Below are 23,804 nucleotides of genomic sequence, written 5' to 3'. Positions count from 1 at the left end.
TTGTTTATTCTCTCTCTGGAAAAGAGGCCGATACTTTGGAGCCTCTTTGGAATGCTGAGATTTGCTTTCCAAAGGCTTTGGCCATGCACTGAGACCCTATGACTGAGGGTCAACCCAAGCACCAAGGCAACAGCAACCTCCTCGGCCTCTCAGGCTTCTGCCTGCATTCTGTCCCGCAGAGGAAACTTCCCTGGGATTTGCCAGCAGGAGTGACAAGCCCACAGACTCAGAACTTTGACTTTTCCCAAAGGAGGGAATGCTAAAAATCACCCCTCGTGATGATTTGTAATGCTCTCTATCATAACATGATAAAGACGTCTCTAAAATCAACAAGAGCTATATTGAAACCACACATGTCTAATGGGAATGGGGCTCGCACCTAGTTGTAGCCCTAATCTAAGAACAATTAGTACTTATGACATAGCCCTCATGAAGAGATCACTCGAGATATGGGGGCTATAGCAAAGGGTGGTGAAGAAACTAGATAGTACCTGGCTGTCAGAAAGATCTTAAAGGCGTGCCTTCAAACAAGCAGCCATCTAAGTGAGGCATCAACTAAGTGCACAAGGATGAAGTACACCAGTTGGTATGATCCAAGGATTGTAAATAATAAAATCCACCAAAGGAGGGAACTGTCTCACAGTTTAAATTCCAAAGACCCAGTTTGCAGAGGGCTGTGGATGACAGTGGCAGCCCACGATTTATTGGCAGGACCCCCACAAGAATGCAGCCCCCGGTGAATCCCCTCTGACCTAACTACATCTGACTTGTTACCAACAGAGAGCATGATGAAGTCAATTACGGCAGGTGGAGATAGGTGGGAGTGTAACGCTTCATCATTTCATCTCCCTTTTGACCCACCTTAAAGTTGTTTCAGTTTTTAATGTCTACTCTCTCTTCCACTGAGGTTTTTCTGGGGTTTTTTTGGTCAGTGTTGTGGGATTGTATTAGTTTTAAAAATGGTTTCTTGTTTGTGTTTTGGGTGATTTTGTGAATACGAGATCCAGGGTAAGTGTATAGAGACAGTAGCTGGATTAACAATTACCTAAGGGGCGTGGCAGGGAGGCTGGGGGGAAATGTGGAGCTAAGAACAAAGAGTGTGAGAAAGAAGGAAATTCCCTGGATTACACAGCCCTTCTTAGTGTGACTGAACTATTGCATGGTACGATCGGTGAATTCCATGCCAAATAAATCTACTGTGTAAAAAGCAGCCCACTTACCAAAGCTAGACGTGCTGAGCACACTCGGACCCGCTTGTAGAAGTTAAGCTTTCGCGTCGTCATGAGAAGGTGCACACACTACCAAAAATGCCTTCAGATTCTTGAGGTTTGGCCTAAGCTTGGCCTTCAGCTCATTGTCTCCTTTTGCAATTAAACTGTCCTTGGCTCCAGATTCCAGTGCCGGGTGTTTCCAGGAAGGGCGGACGGTCTAGCTCACAACACCAGCCTTGGCCCCAGCCCCCAGAATTTCAGGAGCCTGTCTCCATTGTAATTGTCCCCACAGTAATTCCGTGGAATGGTTCATAGAGTTGGCTATCAAGCTTAACTATACGTATAAAATTTAAGCAGTCTAAATTAATAGAAAGTTCAAAAATTCTAAACGAATTGCCGAGAAACGTCCTGGCCCCCACTCCCACCCTACCCCCGCTCCTTTCAGACCAGAGGCTGTGCGTGTAGGAAGTACGGTAAGTTTCTGGTGGCAACTCCCGTGCTACATGCACCCACTGTGTCCCGTGGCTGGGAGGTTTCTTGTTTGTTGGCTGACGGTGTGAGTGAGCAGCTGCTCTCGCTGAGAGAGAGAGACATTTAGTCCATGACACATTTGGTCATTCCCACTCTGAGCCTACAGGACAGAGTAAACGGCTCTTTGGAGTTTCCCAGACTGTACGTGTGTCCAGGAGAGACCGTGTCAGACCTCTCTGGATGCCAGTTCCTCAAAAACAAGCAAGCAAATATTCACTGCCACTGAGTCGATGCCGACTCACGGGTAGAAGTGCCCCTGTGAGCTTGCCAGACTGTGATTCTCTACAGGAGTAGAAAGCCCATCTGACCACTGTACCGCCAGGGCTCAGCTCATGATGAGGCCGACTCACCCCTGTGGGTTTCTGAGACTCTTAACTGTGGGAGTAGAAAGCCCAGTCTTTCTCCCGAGGAACCTGCTGGTGGTTTTGAACTGCTGACCTTGTGGGTAGCAGCGCCACCAGGTCTGCGGGGCTGTTTGCTTTTGACACACCAGTGTGACCGTGCTGTGGGAGAAACTGAAGCTGGCAGAAGGTTCATGAAAAAAAAGCGGAAAGACTCATTGTTGACCTCAAGGATGTGGGCGTGGGGCTCAGCCAGAGCCAGGAAGGAAGGTAAGGGCTGAACCTGTTTCTGAGGTAACCCACTTTTTGGCCCGCGACAGCGCTTCAGGCAAAATGCTCCAGGGTCCCTCGACTCCAGAAGATGCTCTGAGACCTAAAATCGGGCGGAGGCCTCTGGGAGGGAGGCACAGCCGCCCCACCCCCACCCCCTCCAGAGCAGCCTCTACAGCTCACCTGCCCCACGTAGACAGCGGGAGCAAGGCCTGGTTTGAACAGAGCAGCATCTCTGCCCTCACAGTCCGTCCATCCTTCTGTGGGGAGCAGGGACCTTCAACAGAGGAATGTGCCACACCCTGAGGGGCTTCAAATAGTTCCTGCGGAATGGGCTTCAAGGAGAAGGGGGGCCTTCTTGGAATTCTGAAGCCCCAGCACACATGCTGTCACAGAGAAGGGGCTGGGTGTGTGGTCTCTGGGGCCAGACCCTGGGCTCCACGTTGGGGTCTCACTAAAAAAAAAACAAATGTGATTAGTCTTAGAAATAGTTCACTTCTCCTCAGATGGGGAAGCCAAACAAAAAGCCGCCACCCCTCACTGCACTTTCCGCGACAGCAAAAGGTGGGAGCCCCCCACGCCCACCCCCAAAGACTCACGAGCCGTGGACACGGATGGCAGATGGACACGGCGTGGACAGCCGCATCATGGAGTGTTGCTCAGCCCTAGAGAGAGAGGTAGGTATTGGGAGAACTATTGACAGGGTCGCCAACTGCCAAAGAACACACGAATCTGCCGTGGAAGAGGGACGGCCAGAGTGCTCTTCAGAGGCAAGGACGGTGCCACTTCGTCTCACGTACTTTGGACGTGTTGTCGGGAGAGACCAGTCCCTGGAGAAGGGCATCATGCTCTGTAAAGCAGAGGCACAGGGGAAAGAGGCAGGCCCTTGAAGAGAGGCGGGCACAGTGGCTGCAATGACGGGCTCGAACACAGGCACAGTTGTGAGGATGGCGCAGGACCAGGCAGTGTTTCGTCCACAACAAGCCGGGTGCCACAGCCATGGCACCAGTTAGACCCTCTTAGACTGGCATCAACACATGCCCAAGCCACCTGACCTAGCGTGGATTCCGTAGGGTTTCCGAGACTATAAATCTTTACAGGAGCAGACAGCCTCATCTTTCTCTGGAAGAGCGGCTGGTGGGTTTGAACCACCGACTTTTAAAAGCTCAATGCTTAACCCCAGGGGCCAGTCGTAACGGGTGGCTTCTTCCTCAGCCCCTTTTGCTGAGCTTCCTGTCGAAGCTCACATGGTCTTTCAGCTACCGCCCGGGTCAGAGAAGGTTCCAGAGAAGCAGCACTCATCGAGACGAGGGAAGCTGAGCACTTAAACACGAGACGGTTTTAGTTTAGGCTTGTTGTTTTTAATTAGTCCCAAATTGAGAACAGGACCTCGGAGGAGGAGACAGCATACTGTACGAAGGGTTCTGTTTTAGATTTCCCTGCGACCGGTAACCACACGCGTGCGTACACATATGTGATCATTTTCTGTACATGTCACAGAGGGGAGGCAGTCCCCGGCAGCTGTCTCGTGTTCTGAATAAATCACTTATTGTGTGACAGTGCTGCTTTCTGCACAGAATGACTGACGCTGTGAGCTGGTTGAAACGTACCCAGAGACTTTCAAACGTTCGCTGGGAGAATGGCATGGGGAGATCGGAGCTGTGTCCCTTCCACAAACGTTTGAAAGCTCTCCCTGCTGTGAGTCCTTGTCAACTCATCGCAGCCCTCCAGGGCAACCCTGTGGGCTTCTGAGACTCTAACGCTTTAGGGGAACGGAAAGCCTCCTCTTTCTCCCGAGGAGCGGGTGGTGGTTTTGAACTGCTGAACTTGTGGTTAGCAGCCCAACACATAACCCCTAGGCCACCAGGACACCTTACAAATGTCTCCAAGCCCCCTTTTGTGCTTGATGACTGTCCTAAAGGCAGTCCCCATTAACTTTTTGTTTGTATTCTAACATCTCAGGCAGAAGTGGGGGCAGGGGGACAAAACAAACAGGAGTTTCAGATTTCTTCCTCTGACTGTGGAAGTCAAGCGGTGGAAGCCCTCCACAAAGTCGTGCTGTTTCATTTCAAAGTCGCTCTGTCTGGGTTACGTTTTGCATCCAAAATTGCCTAACAGATTTCAGACGGGGTTACACTGGCTTCTAGGCTTTCCGGCTTCCTTTCTCTTTCCTTTCAGGGATGACTCTGTACTAGAGAAAACCCCAAACCTGCAGCATTGACTCCAACCCACACTGACCTCAGAGGGTTTCTCAGACTATGAGTCTTCCCAGGCGTGGACTGCCTCGTCTTTCTCCTTCAGAGGGGCTGGTGGATTTGAACCACAGCCCAGCTCCTTACCCGCAGCACCAGAGGGAAAACTACAGAAAGCCAATCAAGCCAATGTCCTTTCAAGTACGGAAGTGTCCTTGTAATTAAGGAACGGTTAGTAACTTCAACGAGCTCTTCATTTTCGGGAAAAGATTAAGTTTTAACCCTTTGTCATCTTTCACTTACTCACCCTCTTAAAGGCACAGTGGAGTTCCTGAGTGGTGCCCAGAGTTACCACACTTGGCCTCGGACCCAGAGAGCGGAGTCCACCTAGAGGTGCCTCGGAAGCAAGTTCTGGAGATCTTCTGAAAAAAACACCACAGCCGTTGAAAGCCTTAGAGCGCCCAGTCCCACTGTGACACACACGGGGTGCCCAGGAGTGAGACTCAACCCAACAGCAACCCGTCTGGGGTGTTACAGGCACTTAAGTCACAGTGGCATTGATCCTTACAATTAATGACAACAAAAAATTCAACAAGCAAAGAAGTTTTGTTCTGTTTTGATTTTTTTTGCTGTTGTTGTTTTCACATATATAGATTTTTGCTTGCCGGGAGGAGCCCTGGTGGGAGAGCAGATTCACGGACAGTTCAGCAGTCCACACCCACCAGCTGCTGAAGGAACTCGGCTTTTGAAGAGAGACCCAGAGAGGGTGGCAGGGGTGATGTCCTCGTGACTGTCCCAGCTGGGCCCGGGGAAGCAAAGGAGGATGGAACGTGAGTGATGGGAACTGCTGTTTTTTGTCTGAGGCTTCCATCCTTCTCAAAAGACTTAATTTCCCCTTTAAAGGCAGGAGGGAGAAAGACCAGGCTTTCTACTCCCATGAAGCGTTACAGTCTCAGAAACCCACAGGGGGAGCTCTGCCCTGTCCTATAGGGTCACTGTGAGTCAGCATCGGTTCAATGGCAGGATTTAAGGCAGGAAGGGGGTCCTGGTGCCAGAGTGGGTGATATGTTGGGCTGCTAACCACACGGTCAGTAGTTTGAATCCACCAGCCACTTCGAGGGAGAAAGATGAGGCTGGCTATTCCTGAGCAGGTTTCCGGTCTCAGAAACCCACAGGGGCTGTTCTGCTCTGCTACAGGGGTTACTATACGTCCAAATGGACTCAGTGGTACCGAGTTTGAAGCAGGAGAAAGCACAAACCAAACTCACTGCCACTGAGTCAATGCCGAGTCACAGTGACCCTGTAAGACAGCCCTAGGAGCTTCCGAATCGGTGGCTTTTTCTAGAGGAGCCACTGGTGGTTTCGAGCTTTGGACCTTGTGGCTCACCAGAAGATCCCTACTGGGGATAGGTAAAGGACTTACCTTAACCCTTGGCCAGGCCCAGCCCCAGCCCCCGTCTCCTTCTCTGGGCAGGCCTCAAACTCCAAACTCACTGCCATGGAGTTGATGTCAACTCACAGTGACCCTTGGGGACAGGGAAGGACTGCTCCGTGGGCTTTCCAAGACGGTGGATCTTCATTGGAGTAGAAAGCCACACCTTTCTCCTCTGAGCAGCTAGTGGTTTCAAACTGCTGAGTTTGTGGTTAGCAGCCCAAGGCTTCACCCACTGCACCACGGGGCTCAGGACTCGGTCAATCAGGAAAGAACCAGCCCCAGGTCACTGCAGAGTAAATAGATGGTTTGTTCAGCAGCTGGGAACTTAAGCCATCAGGTGTGGCAGGTAGTCTGAAGGTGTGAAAATGCACCGGTCTTCCTAAACTTCTCGCCTCTTTCTGTTAATGCCATTTCTTTCGTTCAACTCTCCCAGCCGTGGGGATAGTAGGAGCTGATGCATCCTGTCCAGGCTCTGGGATGGACACAACGACCTGGTGAATTTCAGCCCTGGACTCAGCAGTGCTGGACTTGCCTGTCTGATACACCAAATAAAGACTTGCCCTCGAATGATCAGGAATGAACTGGAAAGGTCTGGATGCAGGAGAAAAAGTGCAGGAGGCAAGTTGTTTGTCTATCTGGAAATGTCCTCAAGACAGTTTTCAACAGACTTTAAAATACTTCTACTGGGTGTCAAGCGTACACTACAGGCTCTTTCCTCTCAAAAACGAATTGCCCTGGACGGAGTCAATGCCAATTCAGTGACCTTCTAGGAGTGGAACTGTCCCTGGAGATTTCTGAGACTGTAAGTCTTCACGGGAGTAGAAAACACCATCTGTCTCCTGAGGACCAGCTGGGGGTTTTGAACTTCTGACCTTGTGGTTAGCATCCCAACACATAACCAGCTCTGGTGGCGTAGTGGGCCCCACGTTGGCCTACTAACCACAAGGTCAGCAGTTTGAAACCACCAGCCACTTCCAGGGAGACGGGGCTTTCTACTCCTATAAAGAGTTAGTCTTGGGAATCTGCAGGGACAGTTCTACCCACAGGAGCCCTGGAGGCATAGTGGTCATATGTTGAGCTGCAATTCGCATGGCCGCAGTTGAAAACCAGCAGCAGCTCTGTGAGAGAAAGACCGGGCTTTCGACTTGCATAAACAGTCGGTCTCGGAGATGCACTTCGGGTCGCTATTAGTCAGCAATGGCAGAGAGGTCTACCCAGCCCTGAAGGGTCACTCGAGTTGGAATCAACTGATGGCAGTGAATTATTTGCGTGAGCTCTTTCTTTACGTGGCTCTGGAGTCCTGGTGGCTTTTTGGGGATGCCTTGGGACAGCTCTTCACGAAAGGTTGGCGGTTCGAATGCACTCCCCGCTCTGCGGGAGACAAGAGGAGGCTGGTAAGGATTTATACCCTCACAAGCACCCACCGCCAGGAGTTGGAATCAGCCCCACAGCTGTGAGTTCCCTGCAAGGCAGACGGACACAGGGCCCATCAACAAGAATGGCTACCAGGGTTCCAGCTCGCACATGCTTGGAGCAATTTCCAACGAAATACGTTGAAGCATGTCTCTGTGATCAGCGGATGGCTGCAGACAAGTTCTCTCAGGAAGGCACTTGTCTCGGGCGCTTTACAAACCCAGCCCAACCCTGACTTTGGAATAGGGAAGACCGGCTGTGTCGGATTTTGTGGCTGTAAATCTTTGGAGGCATAATTGCCGCCACTCTATCTGTAGAGTGGCTGGTGGATTCTGACCACCCTTTCGGTTAGCCACCCAATACTTAACCTACTGTGCCTTAAGGCTGCTTAGTCTCCTTCCAAAATGAAAAAGGTCCAATCGGCATAAGGTTACTGAAGGGATCTGCTAGGCCAGTGAAGGGCAGGGAGGTCAGCTTGTAAGGTTATGTTGTTGGGGCTTGAGTTGGTTCTAACTCAGTGACCCGTGTACAACAGAATGAAACACCGCCTGGCCCGTGCTACCCCCACCATGGTTCTTAAGCCTAATTATGCCCACCGCGGAAGCCACTGTGTCCGTCCGTCTTGTCCAGGGCCTCCCTCTTTGTCGCTGCCCCTCTACTCTACCAAGCATGTCCTTCTCCAGGGACCGGCCTCTCCCGAGAATATGTCCAAAGGATGGATGGCGACTGCTTTGGGGGATTCCAACGGCGTCAACTTGATAAGACTTTCTCCATCGCATGCCCATCGTGGAGATGTTTGATGAAGCCGAAAACTGCAGTGTCGATAAAACAAGAAGGAACTTTGTGCCAAGGAACGTTTTTTTTTGTTTTTCTTCCCCATCAAAATATCAAGCATGGCACCTGCTCATTCTTTGAAGCAAGTGCTGTGCGGGAAGTTTGTTGGGAAACCTGACCCCCTCTGCCCTCCTGTCCTGATCTTGCCCTTCCCGGCTTTCTGTGCGTCTCCAAACTCAGACAACAGTGGCAGGGATCCCAATGGGAGTTCCTTAATGATGCTACAAGTCCTTTCTCAGCCGGGGTGTAAGTCCAAGAGTACAGAAGGTGCGTCCATCACCCTCAGACGGGCACTGAGCTGGCTGAACGACGTGCCTAGAAACAAGAGTTTCCCACTTTGCGCTTTCTAATGAAGGTTTCTGTGATCACCTCCCCTCCTATAATCATCCAGTCTTTTCCTGAGAAAAAAGAAACATTTTCCCTCCCTGGACCAGGGGATTTCTCAAATGAAGGAGCTCAGCTGCTGATGGGAGAGGTTAGTGATTCCACTCAGAAACACCTGGAGAAGTAGGCCTGGCAGTCGACTTCTGAAAAACCAACCAACGAGAAGTCGATGGCGCACAGGCCTGTCCCAACCAACACACACAGGCTCGGGATGGGTTGGGATCAGCTGGATGGCTCCTTAGGTTCTCCTGGCAAAGAGGAATTCTCCCTACAGAGCAGTCTAGGAAACACATCTACTGCTTTGACAAGAACTGTCTCTTTTGTCAACATTTCTACTCAAAAACAAAAATCTCACTGCCGTTGATTCTGACACCTGGCGACCCTATAGGGCAGAGCAGAACTGCCCTGGTGAGTTTCTGAGACTGTAACTCTTTATGGGAATAGAAGGCCTCATCTTTCTCCCTCGGAGTGGCTGGTGGTTTTGAACTGCCGACCTTGCCATTGACAGCCCAGTGCGTAACCACTCCACCAGGGCTCCTATACCTCCCCCCTGGGATACATAAAAGAAAACTTGTTGACTCACGGAGCGTACATATCAACTTCTCAAGGTACTCATCGCTTCTCAAAGTAGGTTAGTGTTTCCCAAAAGCACAGCTTTTAGCCATTTTATCCGCTTAGCCGGTTTAATGAACCGTCTGAGAAATCCCCAACCGGAAAGTAAAAAGCCAAACAAACCCAACACCCCTAAGCATTCACCTCAGAAAACATTTATTCATCAACAAAATGATTTCCCCTGTCTTTGGTTATCTCCAAAATAATAATAAGAAGAAGAGATGGAGTAGCCTCGATACAGTTTTACATGATTGTCATCAGACAGATATAAATCTCACAAAGGTTTGTTTAATTACAAGTCTTGGTTTTGCTAGCATTTGGAAATGTGCTCACGCATACTTAAAAATGTACCTTTTTGTTTCGTTTTAACATAAACAATACAGAGAGAAATCCAATTGACTTTCGAAACTCAGATCAAGGGCAATGGGCATTGGGCTTGTTGAGGGAAGAGAAAGGAAAATGCGAAGCCCCCTCTCGATGGCGAGCAAAAGGCACCTGGTCCTTGCAGTTTGCTCCTGGCTGCATCATCCCCCCGAACCTGAACAAAAAGCAACGCTGTTGATAATGGGATTAGAACACTCAATGGCGACAATGATTTTCAAAGGGAATCTCTCTCTGCAGCTTCTGCTGCTCCACGTCTTCAGTTGAAGAGCTAGTCTGAGCACCACTGGGAAATACACCTTGGCATTTTCAGTCGGTGAAATGAGATCGTGGTAGAAATACATGGAGCCTGGGTGGCGTGGTGCTTAATGAAACTGACTGCTAACCGCAAGGTCAGCAGATCGGAACCCCCCTGCTGCTCCTCTGGAGACAGAGGCAGCTGCCTGCTTCCTTACCTGGCTCGGGAAACCAGAAGGAGCAGTTCCACTCTGCCCTGCGGGGTCACTGAGTTTGGGATGGGCTCAAGGGCAATGGGTTTGGACTGAGTTTGCATTCTGAGACTGGAACACTGGCCTTCATGTCTGTTGGTGCTCAGCACCCACACTGGGTACTCTGGGAATCGGGATGGGACCATCAGACAGAAGGAAGTGGCAGTCACACGCCACGGGGAAAAATTGAAAGTCAGAGAAGGGCCATTTGCAAACAAAAGAACTCCAAAGCATCCCCAACAAAAAGGCGAGTGGGTCCTCCCCACAAGCCGCTGCTGCTGCTGCTGGTGGGGGAGGGGGGCGGGGTGGGGTGGGTGGGTCAGGACATGGAGGAAGGTGGGTTGCATCACCACCTCGCCCAGCAGTTCAAGACAGAAGCCGTCGTGAGTTTGGAAATGTCCTCCATAGTTAGGCGACTCCGCAATCTCTCCCACTGTCTGTTTTTAATGCAGAAAATCACTTTAACGTAAATGGTCAGCGCTCTACAAGAAGCACCACCACCGCGTGACAAATAGATGTATATTTATACAGGTTCCCGAGTGCTCCACAGGGGGCTCCTTTTCTCACCGCCAGGGGACCGACGACCTCCTCTCGGGCTGGGGTATGAAACACGGAAAGAAACTGGCCCAAGAAAAAGGAAGGCCCCCATCCATCTGACGTAGTGGAGATAATCACAAAATAGGAATCCGAAGAGTGACATCATGGAAAACCTTTCACCTGTCCGTTGATGGAATTCTTTTGACATCTGTACCTGGGGGCATGTCAGGGCTCAGGTGCCTGCCTTGTAAACCATCAGCGGCAGACGAGGCTGCCCTGTGAAGGCTCATAGCACCCGCCACAAAGAGGCAGAGGCAGCCACAGAGACACTAGGTACGGGGCAGATGCACCCAACAGGGAGCCAGCCACAGGTGACCTGTGACCCTCCTGCGAGTCACACGGTCACAGCTGGAAACATCTTCTGCTCACTGCCCGCGTGGGGGAAGGGGGACTGGATCTGGCGGTAGCCCGCCTGCAGAGCGTCCATGAAGGGGGGCATGGGCGGCACGGGCACCGCGTCGTGGGGCACGGTGTACCCCACGTAGGGTGGGTGCAAGTACTGGCCCTGGTGGGGCACAATCTGTGTGGCCTGCTGGCAATTGAGCACGGAGAAGTTGGTGGGCATGTTGACGTACACGTTGTTCATGGTGCCCTCCGGCAGGCAGCAGTTGGTCTGCGACCTGGTGGGCGGGGCCCGGGCACCCGAGTTGGCACTGGAGCTGGAGCTGGCCGCCGTGCTGGACTGGCGGGAGGACGAGCCGCGCGACGTGCTGGCGCTGGCGATCATGGGGATGGTCTCCATCAGGCGGCTGCCCCCGGGCGCTCGGCTCTGCTGGGGCTCCTGCTTGGGCCGGAGGCAGCGGCAGCAGCAGGCCGCCACCAGGGAGCCCAGGATGATGAAGGCCACAAACACGGAGCCCACGATGAGAAACGGGACGTAGATGGGCACTGGGGAGAGAGCAGACACACGCAATCAGGATGGGCGCCATCACACAGACGCCCATTCAGGGCGCTGCAAGAGCCAGAGGGGTGATGGGCAGCATCACATAGACTGTGAATTCCCAGGAGGATGTGCTCGAGAGCCCAGTCCAGCGTGACGATGGGCGGGGTCACGTGCCACGAGCCCACCCAATCAGGACGCAGTGCAGGAGCTGGCCCCGCCCAGCGTGGCGATGGGCGGAGTCAAGCAGAGCGATGCCTAGTCCTGCACCTCACCAGAGGTGGCGCTGTGGGTTGGGCGGTAGGCTGCTATCCACAAGGTTGGAGGTTCAAATCCACCAGCCACTCGAAGGAAACTATATCTAGTAGGAATGGACTCCATGGCCCTTGGGTGGCTGAGAATGGAATGTTTGGGGGTTCTCGGTCACCTAGAGGTGCCTCAGAAGAAAGGCCAGGTGATCTATTTCCAAAAGCATCAGCCAATGAAAGCCCAATTGGAATGTGGTCCTACTCTGACACTCGTGGGGTCGCCAGGAGCCAGGACAGACAGGACAGCCACCCATCAGCAAAAGTGCTCATCTTTACAGTTAGACTCAATACAGTTAGAGATAAGTGGGCAGTTAGGTAAAACACAGTAGTAATAATAATAATTCCATAAACAATATGGATTTAATGCTTTAAGATGTTTATAGTTCTAAAATTCCTCACATACTTGATCTGCCTAGACTTAGACCTAAGAGATCATTGAGAAAGCAAGATAGGAAAACTGATGCCTTAAAATTGTGCTGTTGGCAAAGATTACTGATGACACCAGGCAGGGACTGCTGGGAGAAACACAACCCAGCCTGGCAAGAAACACACCAGAATGTTCCTTAGACAGAGGATGGCGAGACATTCTGGCTCCCTTGCTTTGGATTCGTCATCAGGAAACATGCAGAAAAAAAATGGATGTTGTGGTTGGTAAACCAGAGAGTCGGCAAATCAAAGGTGACCCTCCACGAGGTGGCCTGACACGATCGCCACCACCCAGACTCACACCAAGCCTCCTGCCAGCAAGTCGATTCTGACGCAGAGTGACTCTTCACAAGGTTTCCCTAGCTGTAAATCTTTCCAGGAGCAGATGGCCTCATCTTTCTCCCACGCACCAACTGGTAGGCTCAAACCATCGACCTTGTGGTTGGCAGTCAGTGTTAACCTGACAGTACCACCAGGGATAAGAAAGAAAGTAAAGAAAAAAAGATATATACGAAGGGGCTTCAAAAAATTTGTGAGAAAACAGAATGGAAAGGCAACAAACTTTCTGAAGTCCCCTCGTATGTTTAACGAGTGAGGTTTATTCTGTAAAACAATAATAAAGTAAAATTAAGGAGCCTTCACTAGAACCAATAGTATTTTACTTTGTAAAATTGTACTTTTGATTTATTTGGCTTGGTCTTTTGACTCGCCTACATCTAGTCTAGAAACCACAGAGGGAGTGGAATCCTGGCGGTATCCTGCTTACAAACTGGGCTGCTACCCACAAAGCCAGCAGTTTGAAACTACCAGCTGCTCCGTAGGGGAAAGAGGAGGCTTTCTGCTCTGGTAAAGAGCTGCAGTCTTGGAAACTCGCTGGGCAGTTTTCGGGTCGCCATCCCATCGGGTCGCTCTGATTTAGAATGGACTCGCGGGCTTTGAGTTTTGTTTTGTGGCTCTGTAGATAGCACTTACGACGCTTACAGATACCAGAGCAGTAGGCTGATGGGGGCAGGACAGGAGTCTGAATCCTGGGACCCTCTGTGCTGCTCCGGCCCTGCAGCCTCCTGACGGAGTGCGCCTTGACATTTTGATTGACAAGCACAGGGGGCACGGGCTGGCTCTGACTTGCTCTGGCAAAGCCCAGTGCCAGCCCCGTCCTGTGGGACAGCCCCTTGAAGGAGCTACCTTTCCCGGCACCTCTAGACTTTCTAAAGTGGCTGTCGTCTTTACCGACTGAGGCCAACTGACTGCCTCATGCTTCTCTGCGTTAGCAGCCAAGTGCTTAAACATCATGCCACCAGGGTACCTAAGGACTATGTCCACCCACTGCTGTTGAGTTGAGTCTGATTCAGAGCAGTCCTATGAAGGGCTTCTGACAGCCTCATGTTTCTTTCCTGGAGCAGCGGTTGGGTTTGAAGCACCGACCTTGGAGTTCACAGTCCAATGCTTACCCAACTGTGCCATTGGCCTCCTAAGTACCATGTAGCATGCTGCCCCTTTTCACACATAGAAACACTTGCTGCAGCATCAACCGGAGTCTTTCCAGTCTATTTATACAGCCAGGATGAAGAGGGAACCCAAGTGGTGTCGTGGGTTAAGCTTTTGAGCTTCTAACTGAAAGACTGGTGCTTCAAATCCACTAGCCCCTCTGAGGTTGAAAGAGGAGGCTGTCTGCTCTGACAAAGCTCTCCAGCCTTGGATATCCATGGGAGCCAGGCTGCTCGTCCCCCAAGGTCCTATGATGCTCTGGGAATCGACTCCACGGCAGTGGGTTTGGGTTCCGGATTACCTCCTGGGACAGCAGCCTCTGCGCTTTCTCCTCTGCCTGCCATAAAAACATGTCTCAAAGAAGACACTAGCCCCCAAGCAAGTTACCAAAGACATGGTAAAGCTGAAAGGGGAACAAAAAAAAATGCCACACCAAATTTGATCGCCAAATCTAGCTGTGAGTAGATCCCAAATTCAAAAACTGTTCATGGAGGGAAACAAGGGCTCTCTCCCCAGAAGCACAAGTGCAGATTCAGGTGAGGTCAAGAGTCTGCCTCCACAGGCACTCAGAGGATTGATTACACGTCGGGCTGCTAACTTCAAGGAAAGACCGGGCTTTCTACTCCCATAAAGAGTTTCAGTCTCGGAAGCACACAGGGGCAGTTTTAGCCTGTCCTATAAGGCTCTATGAGTGGATTATTAACTTGACGACAGTGGGTTTTATTTTGTTTTATATAGCCACTCAGAACTACTTAATTAGGCGAGGGGTCCTTGACCGCAGATAGGACGGGGAGACTTTTTAGAGAGCGAGGGGGTGAAGTTTAAAAGGTAGTCAGGTACATACATACCCATGCTCAGGCCCCGGATGGCATCACAAACCTATACCAGCTGCCTGCTGAGGAGCCCAGCTCAACCGACCCTCTGCACAGCGTCCATGGCTGCCCTCTCTGGGGGCTTCTCCGGCTCCCTTCTCTGCCCCACTGGACTGGAGTTGAAGGAGGTACCACCCCCTCAAGTCTCTTTTCAGATTCCAGCAGCAGAATGGGGGAGGAGCGTGCCAATAAAGTGCCTGACTGCAGAGGCAGCTGCCCTGGCCCAGCCTGGGGAGACCCTCTATCAAGACCAGAAGCTACTCCCCACCCATCCCAGCCCAGGGAACTCAGGGTGTTGGTTAGAGTCCTAAAGAGCCCTGCCTGGTGGCATAGTGGCGAAGAGTTGGCCCGCTAACTGCAACGTCACAAATTTCAAACACTCCAAGAGAGAAAGATAAGGCTTTCTACTCCTATTAATCGTTACAGTCTTGGAAACTCACAGGGGGCATGTCTACAGTGTCCTCCAGGGCCACTATTAGGCAGCTTCGACCCAATGGGCAGTTTGGTTGGTTTTAGGTTAACTTAAAAATAAAACCAAACCCATCGCCATGGTGTCATAGCGACTCGTTCCGACTCACAGGGACTCTGCAAAGGGTTTCCAAAGCTGTCAATGTAACAGGTGGCCAGTGAACTTGAACTGCCCACCTCTCTGTTAGCAGCCCAAATGCGCCATTAGAAACTGACTCTCGAAAAGAAAATACATCCTTCATCCCACTGTGCACCACTAGACCTCTAGTCCTGCCACCCCAGACCTAAACACAGAGAGAACAAGAGAAAGAGAGAGAGTACCCTTCTTTATTGGTCCAGCCCTTCAGGGCGTCAGCCTGGGAAAGGCTTGACAAGGAGGAGGGGGAACCTATCAAACTCAATCATGGATGTTTACTTGCCAACTCGGACTTTGGCAATTCAGGAAAAATGAAGCAGGTAATTGGGTTGGGGGTGCCACAAAGGACAGCACTGGGCTGCCGCTGCTGTCACACCTAATAAGCCTGATGTGACAGGAGGTGTCCAGAGACCTTGGACCACCTGGCTCCCAGGAAGTATTCCAGTGTCTAAAAAAGAAACGGGGGGGGGGAGGGGAGGTGGGGGCCAGGGAGGGTGGGGAATAGGGGGAGGCTGCTAGCGAACCACTTGCACTGCTGCGAAAGAGGTGACTTCCTGCTCCCTTAGGATTCCAGCCTTGGAACCCCAGGGGGGCAGTTCTACTCGGAATGGGGTGGCTGAGAATTGGGGTACACAAGATAGCAGGGATTTAGTGGGAGAAAAAGGAATGCCTTCCTTCTGAAGGGAGTTCAAGGGGCTGCCCCGGCCAGGCCCCCTCCCAAGGGGGCGCGTCGCCACCATTTCCTGGCATGCCTTGTGATTAGTGAAGACATGGGAGGGGCTCAAAGGACACTCCCCCCCCAACCGCGCCCATAGGAATGTGGTTCCGTGGTGGGTCCCGCCCCTCCACCCACCTCATCGCTGACAAACGGGAAACCGAGGCCAGCTTGGCACACACCCCTAGGTGTGCCAGATCGCCGACTCCGCGGTTGCTCCTTCCATCCCGTGGCCCCCAGGCTCCCGCCAGCCCTACCTGCCGAGCCGTCGGAGCCGTCCTTATCCGTCCGCCCGGGCTCGATGGCGTCCTGCTGCTGGTCGTTGTCGCAGCCGCCCTGGTCCAGGCGCGCCTCGGCGCTGGAGCAGCAGTAGCGCAGGGCGCAGCTGCCGCAGCAGATGGTGGCGTCGCTGCCGTCGAAGCGCTCGGGGCACTGGAAGCCGAGGCGCCAGACGCCCTGCGCGTCCAGCCAGCCGTGGCAGTACTCGCCACTCGCCTGCGCGCACGCCGCGAGCAGCGCGCCCAGCAGCAGCGGCAGCAGCGCTCTGGCGGTCCCCGAGGCGGCGGCGGCCGGGCGGCGGCCGGGCCACATGGCCCCACCCTGGGCGCGGGCGGCGCGGCTGTGGAGGCCAGGAGAGCCTCGTCCGGTGGTCCGGTCTCCGGGAGCTGCTGCTGCTGCTGCTGCTGCTGCTGCTGCTGCTGCTGCTGCTGCTGCTGCTGCTGCTGCTGCGGCCCGGGCGCCCCTGGGCTCGGGCCACTTCCAACTGCCCGGCGTCCAGGTGGCGGCAACTAAGCCATCGCTGCCCACTGTCCCTCTGCGGGTCTGTTGGTGGCTGCCGGGGTGCGGTCAGCGGGTCCCCGCGGCTTCACCCACCACGGGAGCCGACCGCCGAGTCCGGTAAAGCGCGGCGCTTCGGGGTGCTGCTCGGGTCCGAGGCGTCCCCCAACTTCACTCCGCTCTCAGCGGCCGGCGGCGGGAGGCGCGCGCAGGGCTCCAGGCAGCGGCCAGTGGCTCGCAGCCTCCAGCGCCCCCAACTTGGTCCGCATGACTCCGGCCGGCCGCGCGAGCGCCCTGCCCAGAGCCGCCGACACCCCTCCGCGGGCGCCCGGGGATCCGCCACCGCTACCGGCCGGATCGGGGAGGTCCGGGTGGCGCGTCCGGCTACCTCTGGGCGCGGGTCCAGGAGCTCTCCGCCCGTGCGCACCCCAGGCTGTGTCTGATCCCCAGGCACCGAGGACCTCCGTCCGGCTCCGGCCGCGCCGGGACAGGAGGCTCCCGCGGAAGTCCGGGTCCTCCGGGCGGCGCCGGGAGAGACTGCGCGCACCGCTGCCCGCCAGACGCCAGCAGGCCGGCGTCCGAGTCCGCGCGCCGCCGCCGCGCCGCGTTCTTATAGGCGCCCGGCACCGGCGCGCATGCGTGCTGCGCCGCCTCCCCGCCCCCTGGAAGCCCCAAGGTGCGGAGTGGGGCTCCCAGATCCAGCCCCTTCTCCGGGGACACCCCTGGTCACCCCTGATCGCAGCCTTGCTGCCGTGCCACCGGTGCGCTGGAGAACCAACAGCTCCCAGTGCAGACCTCACGGGCACACACGAGCAGTGACCGTGACAGCAGATGCCCCGGGCTTCCCCAAATTTGAATGTTGATCGTTATGCGCCCCGGGACATTCAACAGTTGACTGGAGGCTCAGAACTTCCCAAGGAGGTATAACCCGGACAGTCAAAAGTAGGGCTGCTAGGGGAGCCAGTTCACACGCGCCTGCTCTTATTCCCAGCACAACAGTGTTTAAACTTGGAGCCCTGGTGGCTAATGGTCACGCGTCGGACTGGATCCTCAAGGTCAAAGGTTCGAAAACACCAGCCGCTCCTTGGGAGGAAAATGGGACTTTCTGATCCCAGAAAGAGTGACAGGCTCAGAAACTTACAGGGGGGCAGTTCCACCCTACCCTATAGAGTCGCTGGGAGTCAGCATTTACGTCAAGGCTGCGAGAACTGTGATCGGCGGGTGGCACAGACAGGCTCTCTCATTCCAATGCTTGCCTTAGTCTCCAAGTTAACTGGGAAAAGCTGCCCACAAGACCTCTTTAAAGTGTGGAGATGCAAGGCTGTTACTTGGAGGACGAAGGTACGCCTGCCCCCAAGCCATGGGATTTAAAATCACCTTATATTCATGTGTGAAAGTTGGACACCGAATCAAGAAGACGGAAGAAGAATCGCTGCGTTTGAATCGTAGTGCTGGCGAAGAACATTGAGAGTACCATGGACTGCCAAAAGAACCCCAACTCCGCCTCGCAGGGAGTGCGGTCAGAGTGCTCTGTAAAAGCGCGTACTTAGGACGGGAGGGACCGATCCCTGCAAGAGGACATCATGCTTGGTAAAGTGGAGGGGCAGCAAAACAAAAAACAAAAAACGGAGGACGATCCTGAACAACATGGACTGACACAGGGACTACAAGACCGGAAACAAACACAGGAAAACCAGTTACCATGGCGCAGGACCAGGCAGTGTTTCCTTCTGTTGTTATACACGGGCACACTGAGTCGGGACTAAGCGATGGCACCTAAGACCAACAGGTTCCATAGAGGGTCATCCAAAAACAGTAATAATGGGATCCTTTGGAGGCCACGGGGAAGAAACGGCATGGGGGCAGGCCTCCTATGAAAGTTTTTACCAAATCATTTTGCAAATCACTGAAGCTTTGCAACAAAAACAGAAGTGCCCCCCTCCCCCCCTTCCACCCCCCCTCACGCCTCTGCATTCTGATGGACCAAGAGTTTGACAGAAGATCATGGAGACCTCGAAGATGAATTTAAGGCCGAGAAGTCAGCTCAGAAAATCATGAAGACCTGTGGTTGGGAATTCCCATGGAGTCTTCTTCACGGAGCTTGTCACAGGACACAGGACCACCCTGGGGGGTGGGGGGGGGCTTATCAACCAGAAGTCATAAGGAAACGAAGCTGTATCATTTAGCTCAAGGCCAGGAAAGGTGCCCCCTGGTAATTGTTTTCCATCAGGAACTGCACCTGCTGGTTCTTCGACAGCAACAGCCCTGTCCTAGAACAATTTCATGGGGAAACCTTACCCCATCCACCCTCCAGCCCTGATCTTGTCCTTCCGGCCGTATTGCCCTCCCCCCCCCCCAAACTCAAACAACATTTCAAAGGAGCGTGATTTGAGATTCGTGAGGATGTCTCAGAACGGCCGCTCGGCCGTGGTATGATGAGAGCGGGTTGGCGAGAAGGAGACAGACCTCTCAAAGCGGACTGGCCTGGCTGGAGCACGTGTAGACACACTAAGTCTTCAGATCTCGATACGTCGGTTTCAGAGCCGCTTCTATGGTTTTATATCGATTCTTCTTAACTTCCCATCCTTCCTTTGCCTTTAACAGATCACGTGAGCTGTCTTCTCCCGATTTCCAGCAGTTGCTGTCCTGGCCACAGCTGGCTGCAGAGCCGGCCGAGTGGGAGGGATAGAGGAGGAGATTGGGGGATCAGCTCTTGGATCAGCCGCCTTCCCTGGTGAGGGTTCAGGTGGAATGAAGAGGGTTCTGCAGGGAGAACACACGCTTGGCCACTACCTGCCTGAGCTGCACCACTTTAAAGGATTTTTTTAGCGGAGGGTGGGCGGATCGGGTGCAGCAGCAAGGTGTCTTGTTCTGTTCTGAGGCATGTGGCCGGCGTGTGCAGACAGCTGCAGCCACAAGGAGACACGGTTCAGACAGACCAGAAGCCCAGCTTTGATGAGGCAGAAATTAATAGCTCCTCACTTGCGGAAGCGGAGACAACAGGTGCTGGTGCTATTAAAGTGACCAAAAGTATTTTTAAAGGACCCGGTGCCCTTTCCACGTCCTGGGAGGCCGAAGTCGACATTGCACACCCAGCCCTCCAGGGGAGAATCAGAGCCGGTTGTTGGCCTCAGTTTCTCCATCTGTAAAATGGAGCCTAGCAAAGGAGGCCCACCCTGGTTTCAGTCTGCGTCCCTGACTAAGTAGTCCAAACCAATTGTCCTCAGAGCAAAGGGATTCTGCCCCCAAACATCCCCAAACAGGCCATCCCCAATGGGTGTCTGATTAATGGGGAGACGTCAAAATGGCTGAATTTCTTCCCATGAGCCCCAGTAGCATAGCAGATTATGAGTTAGCCTGCCAATCTCAAGGTCAGCAGTTTGAAGCCACCAGCCAGTAGGAGGGAGACAAGCAGGACCTTCTACTCATGTAAAGAGTGAGGGTCATAGGAACCCATGGGGCCATTCTACCCTGTCCAGCAGGGTTGTTGTGAGCCAGAATTAATTTCATAGCAGTGAGTGTATGCTCCACCTCTCAAAAAAACAATGGTTTATTCTTTGCACCAAACCTTTCTACAGTAGTATACTTTATTTCCTTGAGTTAATTGGGGGAGTGGGGAATGGAAAAACGCAAACACTCTAATTACGAATTTGCTGACGGTTTACAGAGCCCATCCGTTCTCCACTGAACAATGTGCATACATTCTGTTTATCTCATGAGTGGCCAGACCCATAATGCACCATGCCTCACCCTGTTTCCTCCCTGGCCCATTCCCACGCTTCCTTCTTTATTGGGCTAAATGAATGCTGCCCTTTGGATCTCAAAGGCTGGAGTTATTGGCCCTCTTGTGGCCCTGTCTATTGCTTGGCTATGGAGTCCAGCTGGCATAGTGGTTATGTATTGGGTTATGATCTACAAGGTCAGCAGTTCAAACCCAGTGGCCACTCTGCAGGAGAAAGATGAGGCTTTCTAGTGTCGTAAAGAGTCACAGTCCTGGAAACCCACAAGGGCAGTTCTTCCCTGTCCTAGAGAGTCACTGTCAGTTGGAAGTGACTCCATGGCAGAGCATTTGTTTGTTTGTTTAGTGTTGTCTTACTGGAAGTTGAGCCACCGGGGTCGGTTCAGTTCTAGATGTGAGAGGTATTGAAGACTTATAGTCTCCAGGGCTCCACCAGTCTTTGTCTGACCAGTAAGTCTCTTTTTGTTTTGTTTTAATGAAAATGATTTACTATATATTGATTATCATTAGAATTTCTTTTAGATGCACCCGACAGACTCCCCAGTAATGAGTCACTTGACAGTCATATGGGGAGTGGTGACAGTGTGCTAGGCTGCTGGATATTTGGTGCTACAGGCTCTCTCAGAAGACGTTTGCATCACACAGAAGCTAACCTGTTGGAGCGAAAAACCGAAAATGGACAGAAAGAATTAAATTAGCAAAGTCAAATGCCAAGGAGATTAGAAGCTGTGCCCGAGAAGTACGAGGCCTGTTTTAAACACGTAGCCTGAGGCCGGCAGCATGAGAGGGGCTTGGGACAGTTATGGGAAGAACCCAGTATTTAACCCAAAGAAACCTCAGAAAGACCGTTTTAAAGATGGAATCATGTTGTTATTCAACCAATTGCTTAGGAGCTGACTGGCTCAGAGAGAGAGAGAGAGGGAGAGAGAGAGAGAAGTACACCCCATAGGATTTTTAAAGGCTCCCCCCTCACTCCCCGGAAGCTGATCACCAGGCCTTAGCAGTCTAGTCTAATTACCTATTAACTATTTGGATGAGGAAACTTTTATTGAGGGCGCACTTAGGACTCAAACTCACTGCCGTTGAGTTGAGTTTAACTCATAGTGATTCTATAGGGCAGGTTAGAACTGCCCCTGTGGGTTTCTGAGACTGTTACTCTTTATGGGAATAAAAAGCCTCATCTTTCCTCAGAGTGGCTGGTTGTTTCAAACTGCTGATCTTTCGGTTAGCTGCTCAAGGCCTAATCCATTATACCAGCAGTACTCCTACGAAAATCTCCAAATTCACTGCTGTAAAGTTGATTCCGACGCATAGTGACTCTACAGGACAGGGTAGAACTGCCCTTATGGGCTTCTGAGACTGTAACTCTTGATGGGAATAGAAAGCCTCGTCTTGCTCCCCCAGAGCTGCTGGTGGCTTCAAACTCCTGACCTTGTGCTTGCTCAGCAGCCTAACATTTAACACAGGAGTTAGGCTGAGTTTACTAGAGAAACAAAGCCGTGACATTCATTTATGTACAAACCAGCCTTTGCATCAAGAAGGAGCCCCTGCTCAGGGCAGCTCAAGCCCACGGGTAACATGCTTACTGTAGCCCTCTTCAGGCCAAGTAGCTGCCAGCCGATGACACTCAGAGGTGAAGCAGGAAACAGAGAGATCACAGACTGTGGATGGAGAGTCAAGGCTGGTGGAAACATGACTGGTGCCAGCAGCTCTGTGGATTAAGCGGCCCACCTTAGGGCCACCCCTGGAGGCGAGCACAGTGCCCCAGAAAGCAGGAAGGAGTAGGGCAAGAGCATAGTTGGCAGTGTCTCTCACTCTTGTATAGAAGACCACACCCCCAAGGAGGTGTCCTCAGGCTACCACTTGATTGACAGGTTGGAGTCCACCCCTAACTTCACACAGGTCTCAAGTTGTCATAAAATCCGTCACAACCACTGTGCCACCAGGGCTTTGAGCACTGTAGGGCAGGGGCTTCCGTAAGAGTTTTATGTGCATAATGTGATTTAATCCTCGCATCAACTCTACAAATAAAGCCCATTGGTCCTTCTCCGTTTATTGATGAGCTTGAATAACTTGTTGAAACGATACAGAGCGAAGCAATGTTTCTCTGAGTGCGCCATGTCTCCCCCTGGTGGGCTCTGGAACAGCACAGGGAGGGGAGGCTGTAGAAGCAGATGTCTTTGTGGTTGTTAGTTGTCTTTGAATTGGCTTCGACCCATAGAGACCTACGCACAACAGAACAAAACATGGTCCAGTCCTTGCACCAGTCTCACCAGCCCATTGTGAGAGCCATGGTGTCAATCCATTTGAGTGCCTCCATCTTTCCAGCTGTTCCTCTACTTTCCCAAACAGAGTGTCCTTCTCCAGGGACTGATCTCGCCTGAAAACATGTCCAAAGTATGCAAGACAAAGTATCCTTGCGTCTAAGAAGCACTCTGGCCACACTTCTCCCAAAACAGAGCCATTTGTCCTTTTGGCCATTCACTATCTTCTCCAGCACCATACTACCAATGCACCGATTCTTCTTCAATCTTCTTAGATCAATGTCCAACTTCCACATGCATCTGAGGCAGATACCTACACTTTATCCTGCATGATGGGCTAGAGTAAAAACATTGTTGACTGCCAGGAGGGCGTTGGGTATTTTGTTGTTGTTGTTGTTGTTGTTCTGAAAAGGGGGACGTGGGCCAAATAAGTTTGGGGACCTATGAGACAGAGGTGCTGGTTTGCTTGGACTGAACCTAGAGCTACCCAAATCCACCCACAGTTCTCATCAACGTGGTTTCTACTACAGTGAGCCCGTACTTAGCTGCAAATTGTTCACAGCTCAAAAGAGTCCAGTTGGGTGTTTGCTTTCGCTACTGTATCAGAGTGGGGCATTCCTACGTGTGAGCCCCTTCTGGCAGTCACCGTGGCAGTCCATCTTGTTGAGGAGCTGCCTCTTTGGAGCTGCCTCTCTACCGAGCAGGATGCCCTTCTCCCGGGACCAGTCGTCTCTCCTGATGACCTGTTCAAAGGACTTGAGACTAAGGAACACCCTGACTCTCCTCTCTCAAGATCCATTTCTTTTTCTCCTCCCGGCAGTTTTTGGGACTGTCCATCATCCTCGCCAGCACCACGATTCAAGTGCATTCGTTTTCGTGAAGCCGAGAGGGGTACTCTTTCCTTCCATGCCCAGCAGTTAAAAAGAAAGACTGGATGCAGAAACGCTGTCCTTACACTTGTCAAAGAACACCTGTACCACACATTTCCCCCCAAGGAGGCCTGCCTGGTGGCCCTGCTGGGTAAGCATGGACTGGGAACCTG

General features: G+C 52.5%; 1 protein-coding gene across 1 annotated transcript; it reads right to left on the bottom strand.

Annotated features, from left to right (window-relative positions):
• Positions 1–9,405: 9,405 nt before the first annotated feature.
• SHISA2 (shisa family member 2) lies at positions 9,406–16,714 on the bottom strand. Its single transcript, XM_075563585.1, has 2 exons — positions 16,240–16,714; positions 9,406–11,577 (listed from the first exon to the last, which is right to left on the bottom strand). The coding sequence occupies exons 1-2, from the start codon at positions 16,571–16,573 to the stop codon at positions 11,024–11,026; spliced, it is 888 nt and encodes a 295-aa protein (XP_075419700.1). The 5' UTR covers positions 16,574–16,714; the 3' UTR covers positions 9,406–11,023.
• Between the last annotated feature and the right edge of the window lie 7,090 nt (positions 16,715–23,804).

Source organism: Tenrec ecaudatus, chromosome 11 (assembly GCF_050624435.1).
Source record: "Tenrec ecaudatus isolate mTenEca1 chromosome 11, mTenEca1.hap1, whole genome shotgun sequence".
In the NCBI taxonomy this organism is placed as follows: Eukaryota; Metazoa; Chordata; class Mammalia; order Afrosoricida; family Tenrecidae; genus Tenrec; species Tenrec ecaudatus.
This window is presented reverse-complemented; position numbering and strand designations above follow the sequence as displayed.